Source organism: Elephantulus edwardii, unplaced genomic scaffold (genome assembly GCF_000299155.1).
Source record: "Elephantulus edwardii isolate Elephantulus edwardi_28Jun2011 unplaced genomic scaffold, EleEdw1.0 scaffold00063, whole genome shotgun sequence".
In the NCBI taxonomy this organism is placed as follows: Eukaryota; Metazoa; Chordata; class Mammalia; order Macroscelidea; family Macroscelididae; genus Elephantulus; species Elephantulus edwardii.
This window is the reverse complement of record NW_006399813.1, coordinates 7975885-7991676: the sequence shown is the minus strand read 5'-3', so window position 1 is coordinate 7991676 and position 15792 is coordinate 7975885. Positions and strand designations below refer to the sequence as shown.

At 41.0% G+C, this 15792-nt stretch overlaps 1 protein-coding gene across 1 annotated transcript in view; it reads right to left on the bottom strand.

Annotated features, from left to right (window-relative positions):
• The window catches only part of CR1 (complement component (3b/4b) receptor 1 (Knops blood group)), a 196280-nt gene that overhangs the window by 162462 nt on the left and 18026 nt on the right, over window positions 1-15792 (bottom strand). The window contains exons 3-14 of the mRNA XM_006888005.1: window positions 11642-12031; window positions 10316-10504; window positions 10131-10230; window positions 8829-8911; window positions 7944-8351; window positions 6715-6852; window positions 6497-6587; window positions 6126-6202; window positions 4035-4442; window positions 3600-3687; window positions 3077-3159; window positions 2330-2513 (exon numbers count right to left, since the gene is read on the bottom strand). Coding sequence (XP_006888067.1) covers window positions 2330-2513; window positions 3077-3159; window positions 3600-3687; window positions 4035-4442; window positions 6126-6202; window positions 6497-6587; window positions 6715-6852; window positions 7944-8351; window positions 8829-8911; window positions 10131-10230; window positions 10316-10504; window positions 11642-12031 — 2239 coding nt within the window. The remainder of the gene's footprint in view (window positions 1-2329; window positions 2514-3076; window positions 3160-3599; window positions 3688-4034; window positions 4443-6125; window positions 6203-6496; window positions 6588-6714; window positions 6853-7943; window positions 8352-8828; window positions 8912-10130; window positions 10231-10315; window positions 10505-11641; window positions 12032-15792) is intronic.

Below are 15792 nucleotides of genomic sequence, written 5' to 3'. Positions count from 1 at the left end.
TTCATTCATTGCTGCACTTCTCTACCCGCCCAGCCCTCTCTCCCCGCCCCCCAGTTCGCTCCTCTCTTTCAAAAGTGAAAGAAAGACTCCCTCCCTGGTACACAATCCCCCCGCGCCCCTCCCACCGCCCCAAGTACATTCCACTATGCAACCTTAATTGTGGACTCCTGTGATAACCATAATACCTTATCATACATCGCTTCTAAATTATTCAGTCCCTCATCTGTTTCAGTGCAGTATACACAATTTATCCAGTTTTCCCCAGTCTTACCCCCACCCTGATATCAGTCCCATTTTACAGCAGTGGCACCATGCAATATTTGTCCTTTGATCAATGCGTTTTTATTTATGCTGTGCCAAACGTACACTTAACATTAACAGCATAAATACAGCTAGCTGTCAGATTAGCTGTTTGATACACATACTTCAACTTTTGGTTTTAAAATGACTGTGTACCTAGTCAGTCCTTAGATAGACTACAATAACAATCTAAATAATGTTGTTGTTCTTATGGGGTGTGTAACAGGTACACTGAGACACGTATAGGATTGCCATGAGTTGGCATCTTTTCCAAGGAAGAGTTTAGTTTGAGTAAAAAGACAGTTCTCAATGAATACATCTCTTTTGCTCTTGTAAGTTGAAAGTACCTGACTATCTTTTTCATTGCCTTCAAGTGAGAACCAGCTCCAAGCATTCCCTCCAGCAGGTTTTCAGATGCTGTGGATTTTACGGGAGACGATTGCCTATCTTTCTCCTGTAGAGCTGAGGCAAATGTGAAGAGCCAGGAAAGTGCTTCCTTTGGGTCAGCAGGGCAACTCCCTGCAGACTCTGTCACCAGGGCTCCCTCAGAAAACAATGATCTGGGATACAATTGATTAAAAGTAGGAAAAACCAAAGCACCTTTACAGGACGGGGCAGGATGGCTCCATGTCTTCTTGTATGTGCAAAGAAGGAGCGACTCTCCCACCAGCAGGTAGCCTGGGTCACAGCTGAACAGGACCGACATTCCAGGGGAATACTGAGCTGTATCTCCACCAGTGTGATGCCCGTTGGGGATCTCAGGTGGAGGGTCACATCCTAAGATAGCTTAAACACCAATAAGAAAGGATTTTTAATTCAGCACAGACATGGGACACACGACCAACTTCCCCGCCCCAGCTGTTAGAGATACAGAAAGCAGGCAGGCTGTTAGTCAACTAATAAATTAATAGCTCAAAATCCTCCTTTATCCCACCCAGACTGGCTAGCATGGACTAAGCAAAGATTCCGTCTACCTATATCATAAATGTTCAGAAGAAATGGGTAAAAAATAAGACAATGAAATGTCAGTGGTTGTAGCCCACAATTTTAAAATTTCAGATAGCTGTGTTCTCTCCCTTTAAATAGCAGACCAGAGGTAGTCTAAGATCAAACATCTAAATACCTAAGTGAGTCAGAAAGCGAATCAGGCAGGTAGGTAAATCCAAGAGTTTCCGGTTTCCTCAAAGTAATAGATTTTGCTTAGTTCAAGTTTCTGGTACATTTTGGGAGAGAAAGGAGGACCCTCAACATATTGTAGGTTCATAGACTCACTATAGCAGGTTCACTGTCTTGGACTACAGGATAGGTTTCACTTAAAGTAATACTTATATTTTGGCCAAACAATTCTCTGAGCTAAATTCAGTTTTTGGCTCACTCCTTGGTTGCCTCGGCAATATATAGTCACTGATCAGGATAAGGCTACCAGATAATAACAGAAAGTTACAAGACCGTTCAATGGACGTGAATGCTAACTTCATTCTCCAGAACACTCAATATTCTCTTTCTAGCTTGTTTCAGATTATCAAGCATTATCACTGCCTAATAGTCACAAAGAAGAGGGGAATATAATTTTTTCCTATATTAGATCCATTGAAAAGTTTTGAGACTTCTATCCATTGGGTAGTTAAAAATTATCCTTTCATGTACAGAAAGGAGAGAACAACAACAATAAATCAGATGAGAAGTTAAGAAAAAGCAGACACTTTATAAAACTTTCTTATTGCTGCAGCCTTTAGGAAGAATGGCAAGTGAAAATTCCTTTGATTTTTTTCCATTATTCTGCACAACATCCCATACATACATCATTCCTTAAAACATCTTACCCTTTTTGATGCAAGTTGGTACACCTGGGACCCACGTGTTGTTGGTATGGCACCTAATTGAGTGACTACCATTCATGATGAAGCCAGAATGACAAGCAACGTGTACTATGTCATAGTGGGAATATGAAGTCTGGGTTGCATTCAGTGTGTGTCCATGTTTGATCTCTGGTAAAGGACAGTGAGTCACAGGAAGAGATCGGGAGCACTTTGGGGCAGATCCTGTCCAAACTCCACGTCCTTGAGTATCACTCGAGCACTGTATAGTTTTCTCTCCCACAAGATCAAATCCTGGGTCACATTCATAAGAAACTTCATTTCCATATAAAAATTCCTTTCTTATCATTGCAGGCTTCCCATTTTCAATTCTCGGTGGAGATGAACAGTGAATAACTGCAGAAGAGATTGAGGAAATTCTGTCAGCTGGCACATTCAAGTGGACAGTTTCTTCTCAGACGCAAATGAGACCATTGCACTACAAATGCTTTACACAATTGTCTTTGAAATTTGAAACCTAGACTGTCTATTTTTCAGTGAGCTACATTAATTTTTCAGAGTATGTAACAAAATGTAGTCATTTTTAAAAAGCAGAAAATACAGAAAAGCATTAAGAAGTAAAGAAATACCCCCTTACTAAAAATGTGGTGTATATTTATATATTCCACATTATATGTAGTCCATATTATATATATATATATATATATATACATGTAAGCACACACCTGTATACTTACATACACATTTTTTATTTATCGTTAGCTGAACTGGACAGGATATGGAAAACACTTAATATTTCCCAGTGTCAGTGCTGACAACGCACAGAAAGACTTTCCTCATTTTAATGACAATGAGGCAGAGTGCAACTGTAGAGGTAGTTGTTTCAAGCTATTTCTTTAATGACCTGCCCTCACCTTCATTCTCATGTTGAAGGTTTGTTTGTTTTAAATCTAACTTACTTTTACAAATTGGGATCTTTTCATACCAAACTCCATTCTCAGCATCTTGACACTTCTGATAAGAATGTCCAGTCACTTGGTACCTAGAGACAGATAATATATACCATTGTCCCAGTAGCACACTTTTGTGACCTGGGCCCATTCAACCACCGTGAGCCTGTTGTGTTTATTGAGTTGAATATGACTCATAGGGACCATATGAAAACCAGCCCTAAATCCTGTCCTAACCTGTGCCATGCTCATCATCTCTAATCTCTAGTATGCTTGAAAGGCATGTTTAAAAAGAAATTTGACAGAGGGGAGTTAAAACAGTTGGCCTTCCAAGAAATAAAGAAACTGCTATTGATTTAGACTCACAGAAAAGCCACCTCCATGTCAAGAAAGCATTGAAAATGCAAGGTAAGTGTCTGGAGCCTCACATTTTCTGTGGCTGTGATGGAGTGTGACAGTAACAAGTTGAGAATACAGTTCAAGTGCAAAACAAGGCGGGACCCTTTCTCAGGAGGGATCTCCTTATACTCACCCAACTTGGCAGGACGTATTGAAGGGTACTACACGCATGCCAAGTGGAATGTCTTGTATATCTTCTCCCAAATGCTTGCATGATCCTTCTACAGGAGTAAAGTAAAGGAGTAAAGGAATTACTCACAGAGATTTCATTAATGAGAAAGAAAAACAAGCCTCTAACGGAAAGTACCTTCACATTGTGGAGCAGAAGGACTCCAGATTCCTGAAGGCATACAGTGAATGGATCTATTTCCCACAAGCAAGTAGCCAGGGTCACAAGTGTAGTCGACTGTCATCCCAGAGGCAAAGTGTGCCTGATTCCCACCTGTATGCTGACCATGGAGGATTCTAGAAGGTGGCGGGCAGTCTTGAAGAGAACAGTCCTCACATAAATAACAAGGCAATGTAGAAACCAACACAATATCTCTTTTTTGCCTAGCTGGGTTCTTACCTTTTCCACAAACTGGTATTTCAGGATCCCAGGTGTTATTGGCTTTGCACCGAATCTGACTGCTGCCCTTCAAAGTAAATCCATTATGACACTTGAACGTTACACTGTCATTGTAGCTATAGGGGGCTTCCTTGCCAGATATCTTAATCCCGTTGTCAATGTGGACATGCAAGCACCGGACATCAGGGGTGGAAAGTACACAGAGAGGAGCGATGCCACTCCAGGTGCCCCTCTCTTGGTCGTCACTTATACAGCGAATGGTGCTCTCCCCAATCAGGTTGAATGTCACTCCTCTCTCTGGCCCAGGGTGACAGGTATAAGTGACAGTGGTTCCATACGCGACATCCTTTGAGGAACTCCCAGAGTGAATCCCATTAGAGATGGCAGGAGGTGGTGGGCATGTGATTTCTGGAGAGATGAAAGGAGAGCAACTCTGTCCCAGGTGTAGACAGACAACAAGGGACGGAAGTGAAGGTGGTTATGAACTCGCTTTTATCAGGGTTTCTGGAGGATATAAGTGAGCTTTGATGACATGAATTATATACAATGTCATGACATATGAATAATTCAATTTAGACAGATTTCACCGAGCAGATTTTTATGAGAACCTTTGTAAAAAGTGAACATGTTGGTCAATGTCATCATGAAGCAGTAAGGAGATTAGTAAAGTATGAATGAAAAGATTTTTAGAAAAATATAACCAAGAATAAAATTCAAAATCTGCACTCATTCCCTTCAAGTTGGTCCTGACACATAGTGACGGTCCACTGGGTTTCTGCTGCTGTAAATCCTAGTGAGAGGAGATTGTCCATCTGTTTCCCTCAGATGGTGGATATAAACCACAGGCGATGTGCAGCCTGGGGATTAGCAGTGCTTCTCACTGCAGACTGTGCCCCTAGAGCTCTATGCGGAATAAGGTTAAGGGTTTTGAGTACAATCTTTGTGCTGAGATTATATGATAGTTTAGGTTGTTAGCTAGGAATATTTATTGGGACCTACTTTGTGGAAGGTGGATTTCTCATATCAGAAGGGATTGATGGGTGCCACGAATCAGCTCTGACTCATAGCAACCCTATGCACAATTCTGCCAGTCCTGCACCATCCGCACAGTTGATGCTGGGTTTGAACCTGCAGTGGTAACCACTGTGTCAATCTATCTTGTTGAGAGTCTTCCAGAATTGAAGAGAGAATGATTTAATTCTAACCACTGTACATTTTATAGGACTTTTTTGTGTAATAAGTTTTACTTTTTATTTCCCCCCTCTAATATTTTTCATTGGTTTGCATACAATCATTCATATACATTGGATTTCATGCATGTACATTGTGTTTTTTTTTTTAATTTTTATTTTATTTTATTATTTCTTTTTGTGTGTGTGTGTGTGTGCACCATCAAATCAGATCTGACTTGTACAGGAGGAGATTGTTCCTCCTTCTCCAGCAGAGCATCTAGTGGATTTGAACCGTGCACCTCTGGGATTGCAATACACCTTCTTGCCACTAGGTCACCAGAGCTCGCTGTACATTGTGTTTTATAGTCTTTCATTTTACTAGGTGTGTCATTCATGTACATTGTATTTTATATAATTACTATTGATCTATGTTTATTATTACTATTTTTTCAAGTCCACGTTGAATCTTTAATATTCGTTCACCCCCCCCATCCACCTACTCACCTCTACTATCATTTTATAGTTTTGTGCTAATTTCACAGATAGACTCAAGTTTCAGAGATGGTATGTAAATTTGTCAAGTACAAAGTCTGCGTCCTATTCCAGATTCATATCTCTATTTTCTCCACTACACTAGTGCCTACAGTTTACATGGATGGCTTGTATACTCCCTGCACTCTTTACTTTTATAATCCTAAATCACAAAAAAGAATTGCTAACTGGGCATATTTAACTTAACTGATTGCTGTGTTTTAATAGAAAGAGAGAACAGAAAGACAGTAAAATTATGCAACTATAAATATTCTGAGTTGATAGGACAGAACCAAATCTTATGCTTTCCACAGAATGGTCTAAACCAGAAGCATCCCAGGACTTAGGCAGCCCTTTCATTCTTTTAGTTCTTCATCTTGTTACTCACCTTTACAAAGACGGATCTCCACAAACCAAGGAGTTGTGCCTTGACACTGCTGATAAACACTCTCACCTAACCGGTACCTAGGGATAAAGAATCTGGTCATTTTCCTATCTGGAAACCACTAAGCTAAGCCACAGACATGCTGGGCTCAAGGCAGACTCACTACTTTGAGGACAAGAAGCAATGGGAACAAAAAGGGAGGTGGCATCAGCACTACCACATAAGCCACTGCACACGTATAGCATCCAAGCGCGGAAAAGTAACACGGTCCACAGCATGTGAGAGCGGAGGGCCTCTGAGGTAGGTTTTTACACAGAGTGTGCGGTCTGTGCCAAGAAGCTGACTTGGTGCAGCCAGAGACAGTCCTCACTCACCCTTCCTCACAGGAGGCATTAACATCCTGTCGAATAAACTGCTCCTGAGGTTTTTGAAAGAGTTCTGTTCCTACAGGTTCACACTGTGCCACTTAAGAAGAGAAACTAGGATGAGAAAGCAAGTCAGGGGGATCCCAACCCTAAACAAAACAGCTACCCTCGAAACCTGGCACCTTTGCAATAGGGAGCTCTGGGTGTCCACAATCCCTCTGAGGTACAGTGGATGGTTTCTTTCCCCTCCAGCACGTAGCCAGGGTCACAGCTGTATTTCATGGCTGTTCCAGGGTCAAAGCGGACGACGTGTCTTTCGGAAGGTGTGATTTGTCCATTGAGGATCCTAGGAGGGGCCTGACATTCTAAAGACAAGGAAAGGGGAAAAAAACACCCAAAAAACCAGAAACATGTTAACGACAACAGACAGAAACCTGAGGCACCGAGACAGAGAAGTAGACATTAATGCTACCATCCCACTCGGGGTACAAAGCTATTTTACAGTTTCTTGTTATGGATTGCCTTCCAATTGAGCACGACCCATAGCAACCCTACAAACAAAAGGTCTGAAGCCCCTCTGCAATGATCTACTATTTTACACCTAAGTTTTGTGTCATTTTAGGTTAATGTTTCTCAATTATTTCCTCTTTTCTGCATAGAGGTTGCTTCAGATTCTGTTCAGTTCTCACTCAGAGCTGTAATGCTTTTTCTTAAAGAGTCATCTCATAAGCATTTAATGGGAGTGTTGAACATAGCTCTGGTGTCTTCTTTTGGTGAATCCTCTATTAAGAGAAACAGAGTCCTTGGGAGTTGGAATAGCTGATATACTGAGTGGCTAACTGGAAGATGAGAAGTTTGAGCCCACTCAGAGGCATCTGGGGAGAAGGGCATGGCAGTCTCCTTCAGAAAAGTGAGCCACTGAAAAAACACTGAATACAGTTCTTCTCTGACACAGAGGTTGGAAGTGACTCAGTGCAACTGGGAAATGAAGACAAACATTTCCCACAGTTCTTTTATAAAGAAATGGACAACTTATATTCTCTCCCCAAAGATATCCTCCCAAAAGGAGATAATCACGATATTAGGAGTGCTCTGTATATAATGTCTATCCACTGTATTTAATATAAACTATGGAGATAATAAATTCTGGTGAGGAAATGAGAAATAAGCTAGTCTGGCCTAGTCTGTAGGAAGTTGCACAGCTAAACCAGAAGCCACATCTCTTCAGTGGTTCAAATACGCCAGTCACTGTTAAGGGAGAAAGATTGGCAATCTCCTCTTGTGCAGTTTACAGTCTCTGAAAATCCACTGGAGGGTCAGCTATGAGTCGGCTCCCACTCGAAGGCAACGAGAGCTATCAGAGGAGAGACTGGAATGAGCCTTGTTTAATTCCATAGCCCCTCCTCCTATCTTTCCAGAGAGATGGGCCAGCTGTACCTTTTGTGTTAACACTCACCCTTCTCACAGACCGGAGCTGGTGGATCCCAGGTGCCTCGAGCAGTGCATCGGATTTGACTCATGCCCTTCATGGTGAAACCAAACACACAAGCAAATGTCACAGTGTCATTATAGAGGTATTCCTCTTTCTGCACAAGGGGTGTGTGTGCGTTTCGGACGTGGGGCCGTGGACACCGAACAGCAGAAGCAGAAAGTTCACAGCGTGGGGCCGGGCTGCTCCAGATCCCAGTCATCTGACTGCTGTTTGTGCAATGGAGGGTGTTCTCCCCTATGAGAATGAAGGTCACTCCTTCCTCCGGGCCCGGGTTGCAGGTGTAGGTGACCGTGCTTCCGTATGGATGGCGCACTGATGAGCTGCCTGTATGTCTTCCATTGAGAATAGCAGCAGGTGGAGAGCAAAGAATCACTAAAAAATTCACAAGGAGAAATGACAAAGTCATAGGTGTCCAAAGAATACCTCTGACAGTACTTGGTACCACTTGGAGGTGAGTTATTTAATGAGTCAATCAAGGCAGATTAAGTCATCTCATTAGAAGGCATGATTATTAAACCTTGCTCCTGAGTATATCTGTTTTCCTGATCCTCAAATGTCTTTTTGCCACATTTATGATGCTCTTAATATGGTTGGCCCGGTTATGTAGTGGTTACACTGCAGAGATTTTACCAAAAAGGAATAGGCTAAAAATAAGTTTTAGCTGATTAAGTAGAGACTAGAAAGGAAATGGAAAGATTCTTTGGTAAAGACAATATCCCTTAAATAGTGTTTTGCTTTACAGAAGCCTGAATAGAAAGGACTAAAACAAAAACTTTGAATTAAGCTGAGAATATAGTGTTGTGTTAAACCCTGGCTGTGGGAATTGGCTGCTACCACTTGCCTGCCTACCTTCACATACTGGCATCTTCGTCCAGACAGCATGCTGCCCAGCAATTACACACTGGCTAGATGACTGGCCTTGTAATCGATACCTGGAGAAAAAAGGTTGTCATTTGGAGGTACAGATTTATGCTGCAAAACAGCAACCTCTATTTAAACTATACTTTCTTTAAAAGTTGGAAATAGAAATTCCATTTGACCCAGCTATTCCACTGTTGGTAAGGTACCCTAAAGAAACCAGAGCCATGACTCAAACAGATGTTTGCACATCCATGTTTATTGCAGAATTATTCACAGTAGCAAAGAGATGACAGCAACCCAACTGCCCATCAACAAATGATTGAATAGAAAAACTGGTATATTCACATAATGGAATATTACACAGCACTTTAAAACAGTGAATGTGTAGAACACTACAAAACATGGGTAAGCCTGGAAGACATTATGCTGAGTGAAATACCTCAGCATAAAAGGACAAATAGTGCATAACACCACTGTTATAAAATAGGACAGGCATGGGGGTTTGGGAGAGAACAGGAAAAGAATGGATTAGTAATGAACACTGCATTGAAACAGATGAGGGGAAAGACTGAAAAAATGTATGACTAGGCATTATGTATGTGACAGAATATAGAACAAGAGATGCATTACAAAGTAGACTGGGGGTGGAGAGAAAACAGGGAGGGAGAAAATGTACAACAATGAATGAATGAAAATCCAACCTTTCTGCAAACTTTTGTTAAAATCACAATTAAAATATTACAAGCTTCACTGTCTTAATTTGTTTATCTGTGTGTACCTATTCTTTTTACTGAAGGGAGCTCTAGTGGATGAGTGGTATGGAGCTGCACTGCAAACCCAAAGGCATGTGGTTTGAATCTACCAGTTGTTCCTGGGAGAAAGTTGAGCAGTCTCCTCCCTGTGATTTACAGTTTCTGAAAAAAAATCTGCTGGAGGATTGGCTATGAGCCACATGTGACTCAATGATAGATAAAAATCACAACAACAGATTCCTTTTGTTAGATTGTGCTGCTAAGCAAAAGTTCGGCAATTAGAATCTGCCAGTTAACTTGAAGGAGAGAGATGGCCAGTCTCTTTCCATGAAGATTCACAGCCTCTGAAAGCCCAGGGAGGGCCAGTATGAGAGTTGGAATTAACTTAATGGTAATGGGTTTTGTTCAGCATTTTCTCTCACGTCGTCGCCAGATTGCCCACAGGTGTCAGAGAAGGAGCCCTCTGTAGGTTGTACAGTTCCTGCGGGGTCCTTTCAAACCAATGGAGTGAAATGCCATAGGCCCAGCTGACACTCACCCTTCGTCACAGGAAAAGGTCATGGTTGCACCAACCCGAAGACTTGTTGGAATCTTGACCTGTCCGTTGGGGAATCGTCTTGGAGACTCACACTGGGCCTCTAAGTAAACAAGTCAAAGATGAGCAATGCATGAAGAATCACAGACCAGACCACAGTCTGAAAATATCTTGTGAATCGAGAGCACCTTTGCACGTGGGACTGAAAGTGCTCCATTCTCCCGTAGACAAGCAGGTGATGGTCTTCTCTCCGTGAAGTAAGTAGCCATGCTCACAGCTGTAAGTCACAGACAATCCAGGGGCAAAAGGGCCTCCATTTTCCCCCGTGTGATGACCATTGGGGATCCTGGGAAGTGATGGGCACTCCAAAGGGACATCTTGACAAAGACAAAAGCCATCAAGTGATAAGTTTGTCATAACTCAGATTCTGACTGAGCAGCAGATCCAAATAGTGACAAGTGATATATCGTCACCATGGGTTTTAACATTCAACTCGGCCTTTTAAAGATCAACACGCACTTGTGGCCTACTGGCAGCTGTGCAGTTTAATATCATATCATGACTCGTACATTATTTTCTATTTTTATACCTTATGAGTTACATTTGCCTTGTGGAAAAATTAAATTACAAAAAAAATTCCACTTTTGCCCAAACTGTAACCCTATCCACAGAGCCTCTCTGCTCTGAAAGTACCATATTGTGATGTGAGGGGTTGTCCTGGCAGCTATTAATAATATGATTTACCGGGATCCTGTACGTGATTGCACATACACACACACAACCCCTCTCATGCTATGTTTGTGCATGAGACCTAATGCATCTAAACCCATGCTTCACCTAATTTACTTAACAATTTATTAGATTTTCTGTCATTGCATATATATCAATCTAAATATTTATTTAAAAAATTGTTTTCCATAGTATGGACTTTCTGACAATTTTGAGAGACCTTCTGTATCCCTAAGATTTTGCATTTAACAACAACAACAATCATATAAAATATATTAAATATTTTTCAAGTAATTCAACACTTTTAAGAAGTATAAACCATTTTGAATTTATCAATATTGTTCGGTACTAAGAAAATATCTAATATCAAAGATTGGCCATCTCTGGAGGGTGGAACTGAAGTTCAGGTTCAGATTTCAACAGTAACACCAAACTGATTGAGAAGAAAATTAATTAATAGCAGCCTCAGTTTGGTTTTCCAGGTCAACCGTTCAGAAATCATTACTTCGACAATGCCGTAAATAAGTGATGACTTTAGAATTTGGCTACAGAGGTTGCAAGGAGCTGTAGCTCAGTGGTACCGAATGGCTTTGTCTTGAATACTGTAAACTTTGCTCAGTTGATATTTGTTTACTGGATGTTTATGACTAAGAAAAAAACCCAGGAAACCATAATTCTCACCTTTTTGCTTTATTCTCCTCCTTATATTCCCAGAGTTTCCACTTAAGAATGATGCAGAATTTGATCAACCAACCTTCTCAGCTCATTGCCATGCTTGTACTTACCACTTTCACAGACGGGCAGTGGGGTCGGTCCCCACATTCCATTTCCTTGACACCAGACAGTGCTGTTGCCTTTCATTTTGAAGTTGGCATTACAGGTAAATGTCACAGAATTGCCGTGTTTGTATGGTGGTTTAGATTTTGCATTTCTGTATCCGCCTGGCACTCTGGGCTCAGAACAGGTAGAATATTTGTTGAAATATTCACATTTGGGGGCTGCTTTATCCCAGACTGCAGTCACGTTGTCTTTACTGATGCAATGAAGAGTTGTGTATCCAATGGCGCGGAATTGAGAATAACAGCTGTATCTTATCACACTGCCAATAGGCACGGGGCCCAAAGAATGAAATGATCTAGCATTTTCTACAACAGGAGGAGGGCTACAAGAGATCCCTGAAAAGTAGAAAAGGAACTGAGTTGGCATATTGGTCATGGCATTTGAATAAAAGGTTTTCGTGTAAACCACCACCATCACACACACAAATAGTCAAATTTAAGTTAAAAAAAATCTCCAATTCAGGTGTTATTACTTCTTCAGAAATAGACCTATGCATTTGTATAATTCCTCAGCCATTATCCCTTCTTATTCCAAAACTTTTTAGCTTCTTACCACGTGTGTATTCCTCAGAAAACAAATCAGTAGAAGACTCTTGGCCAACCAATAATAATAGAATCCATTTTAAGGAGCGTCGAGTCCAGTACATTTTAATAATCAAACAATGGTAACCTCAGCACATAAAAGCTGTATGCTAGCTACAGATTAATGATGTGTTAATGGCACATGAGGCCACATCACGGACCAATGAAACTTAGGTTTAGAAAACCAATGTTATTGCTGCTAAATCAAGCTGATGCAAACTCCCAGTGACTCTGTAGGACAGACTAGAACTGATCCATAAGATTCCCAAGGCCATAAAGACTTCCAGTAGAAGCTCTGGGTGTATCATTGTACCTTGGATATTGTGCTGCTAACTAAGAGGTCAGCAGTTTGGAGGTCCACCAGCTTCTTCATGGAAGAAATGTGGAAAGTTTTCTCTTGGAAAGATTCACAGCATTGGAGACCAGATGAAGGGTTGCTATGAGTGAGCATCAACTTGATGGCATGAAGCACATAATTCTTCTGCAGAGTGACTGATGGGTTCCAACCTCCAACCTTTTGATCAACAACTGAGTGCTAACTGGGTTTCCAATCTCACCTGTTAGTTGATGGCTACCTGATCTTATCTTCTCTAAACCTCAGTTTCTTCAGTCTGCAGGAGAGTATAAAGGAGCCCTGGTGCCCTAGTGCCAGTTCAAAGGCCAAGTCCTAATCCAAAGGCCACACTTCTCTAGTAGTTTGAGTTCACCAGCTGGTCCAAGGGAGAAAGATGGGCAATCTTCTCCAGCTTTGGAAACCCACTGGAAGATCTCTTGTGAGTCAGTTCTGAATTGAAAGCAGAGGCAGGTGGAGAGAGAGGGAGAGAGAAAGAAAGGAGAAGAGATAGTCAGAGGCAATGAGAGAGAGATGGAGAAAGAAAGAGAACAGGTTGGGGGAGAGAGAAAAGGAATAATGAAAATACAAAATGAAAGGGCAAATACAATATCCAGAACATAATCATTATTCAATGGTGGTTTCAAACACCCATCTGTGGTTACAGGAAGTAGTTTTGATTAATAAGCCTATATTCTTTGTGTATTTGTCCCAGTGGACTTGAGGGACAGCCATTGCTTATAGCTGCTTTGATAGATGTCTCCCTGTTCTGTGTGAGCTTCAGAACAAAGATAAAACTTCCAAATCCTGGTACTTCAGGTTTATAACCATTCAGCACCAAGAGGACTTCTTCAGTATGTTGTTGTTATTAAGTGCCATCGAGTCAGTTGCAACTTATTGCCACCTTATGTACACTGTCTCTTGGACCAGGAAGTAGTCCTTAGAACAGAGCAAGGAAATAATACATGGTTCAAAATGAGGAAAAGAATGTACCAGGGATGCATCCTCTCTTCTTACCTTTCCAAACTATATGCGGGACAGATCATTCAGGAGACTGGATTTTATGAAGAGGAATGTGGCATCAGGATTGGAGGAAGACTTATCAACAACCTACATTATACAGATAACACAACTTTGCTTGCAGAAACTGAGGAGGACCTCAAGCAGAAGGTCAAGGACTGCAGTCTTCAATATGGATTGAAGCTCAACATCAAGAAAATGAAGATTTCTACCACTAGCCCCATTGGCAGTACCATAATAGACAGAAGAAATTGAGGTTGTTAACAATTTCAGCTTGCTTGGATCCACAATCAACACTCTTAGTATCAGTAGACAAAAAAAAAAAAAAAAAAAAAATCAAAAGACAAATTGCTCTGGGGAAAGCTGCTGTCAGGGACCTCTCAAAAGTGCTGAAGAGAGTCAGTCTGGAGACTAAAGTACACCTGATCCAGGCCATGGTTTCATAATTACTTGCTAAGCAGAAGAGAGCTGGACAAGATGACAGAAGAAGAATTGATGTCTTTGAGTTGTGGTGCTGGAGAACAGTGTTGAACATACTGTGGACTGCCAAGAGAATAAACAAAATCCTGGAGAGAGTGAAACAAGGCTGATCCTTGCAGGCAAGGATTTTGAAGCTCAGCCTCACATACTTTGGGCATGTTTCTAAAAGGAACAAGTCCTTGGAAAAGGATATCATTCTTGGAAGGGTGAAGGGACAGTACAGGAGAAGAAGACCCTAGATGGAATGAATTGACACACTAACTGGAGAAATGAGGAAAACAGTGAGACAGGCTCAGGATAGGGCAGAGTTCAGCACTATTGTACATAGATAGGGTCCTTTGTGAGTCTCAAATGACTCAGTGGCATGTAACAACAACAACAACAAGAACCTTCTAAAGGCCAAATAAATTTTAGAATATCATTTATTTAAGTAATATAGATTATACTTCTGAGGATGGATATAAATTTTATATGTTGACTAACCACAATTTATAATCTTTATTTCCCCTTTTCAGATTTTGTCAATGGATGGCATCATTTACCAAGTCTACTGGACTAAAAATCTTCTTTTTCAGTTTTGTTTTTTTTTAAATTTAATTTCATTTTACCCTCTGTTCTATATCCAGTTGGTCACCAAATTTTAATAATTGGACCCTAGAAATGTACCCCGAAACCAACAATTTTGCAGTTGCTTTAATCTCTGACTGAGCCACTGAATAAGATAATTTACATTTCTACTGCTGGTCTCCCACACTGATAAATACATTCTCTTTCTGAAGCACAGAAATGGCCACACTACTTCCCACATTTCAAGACTTCAAGTGAACTTTCATTTGTTTACTTACAGAAAAAGAGTATAGTCTTTCACAACTTAATTCCAACGCGTGTAATAAATTGCTGTTCTTTGACCTGCACCAACAACCCTGAATTTCCTATCATGCGATAACATTAAGCTCTTTCATTCTTCCATGCTTTTGCATATGCTGGGAAATGTGGACTCTCATTACTCTCCTAGTTAGCATTATTCACTCGATCACAGCATTTTAATTCTATAAATAAAAGAAAATGCATCACAGTCTTTGCTTATAAATCCATATTTATAACTTAATTAGGAGTCCTTCAAAGGTAAAGACTATTTAATTTATTTTTTGTGTTTCTTTCTAACCTGATAATTCAGCCTAGAGGTAATTCGTGGTTGCTGTGATGCTGAACACTGTGACACTGATGTGTCAAACGTGATAATTGTTACCCATGACGGACAATGTTTGGTGGAGCTCCCTGATTAAAACAAGCTTGAAATCAGGAGTGGCATCCACTTCTGAAATAGCTTGCCTCTGGAAACCCTAGGAACCTGGAGAAAGGACGAAAGTTATGCAAGTGTCTAGGACTTTCGCTCATAGAGTCACTATGAGTCACCTATGACTCGACAGCACGTAACAATTTCACACCTATAATCTCCTGAAACATTTTTAAATTGAAGAGGGGAAGCATCAACAACCTGCGTTATGCAGATGACACAACCCTGCTTGCTGAAACTGAGGAGGACCTGAGGCGCTTGCTGCAGAAGATCAAGGACTACAGCCTCCTATATGGACTGAAGCTAAATGTCAAGAAAACAAAGATTCTAACCACTGGGCCAATTGGCAGCATCAGCATGGATGGTGAAGAGATTGAGGTAGTTAAC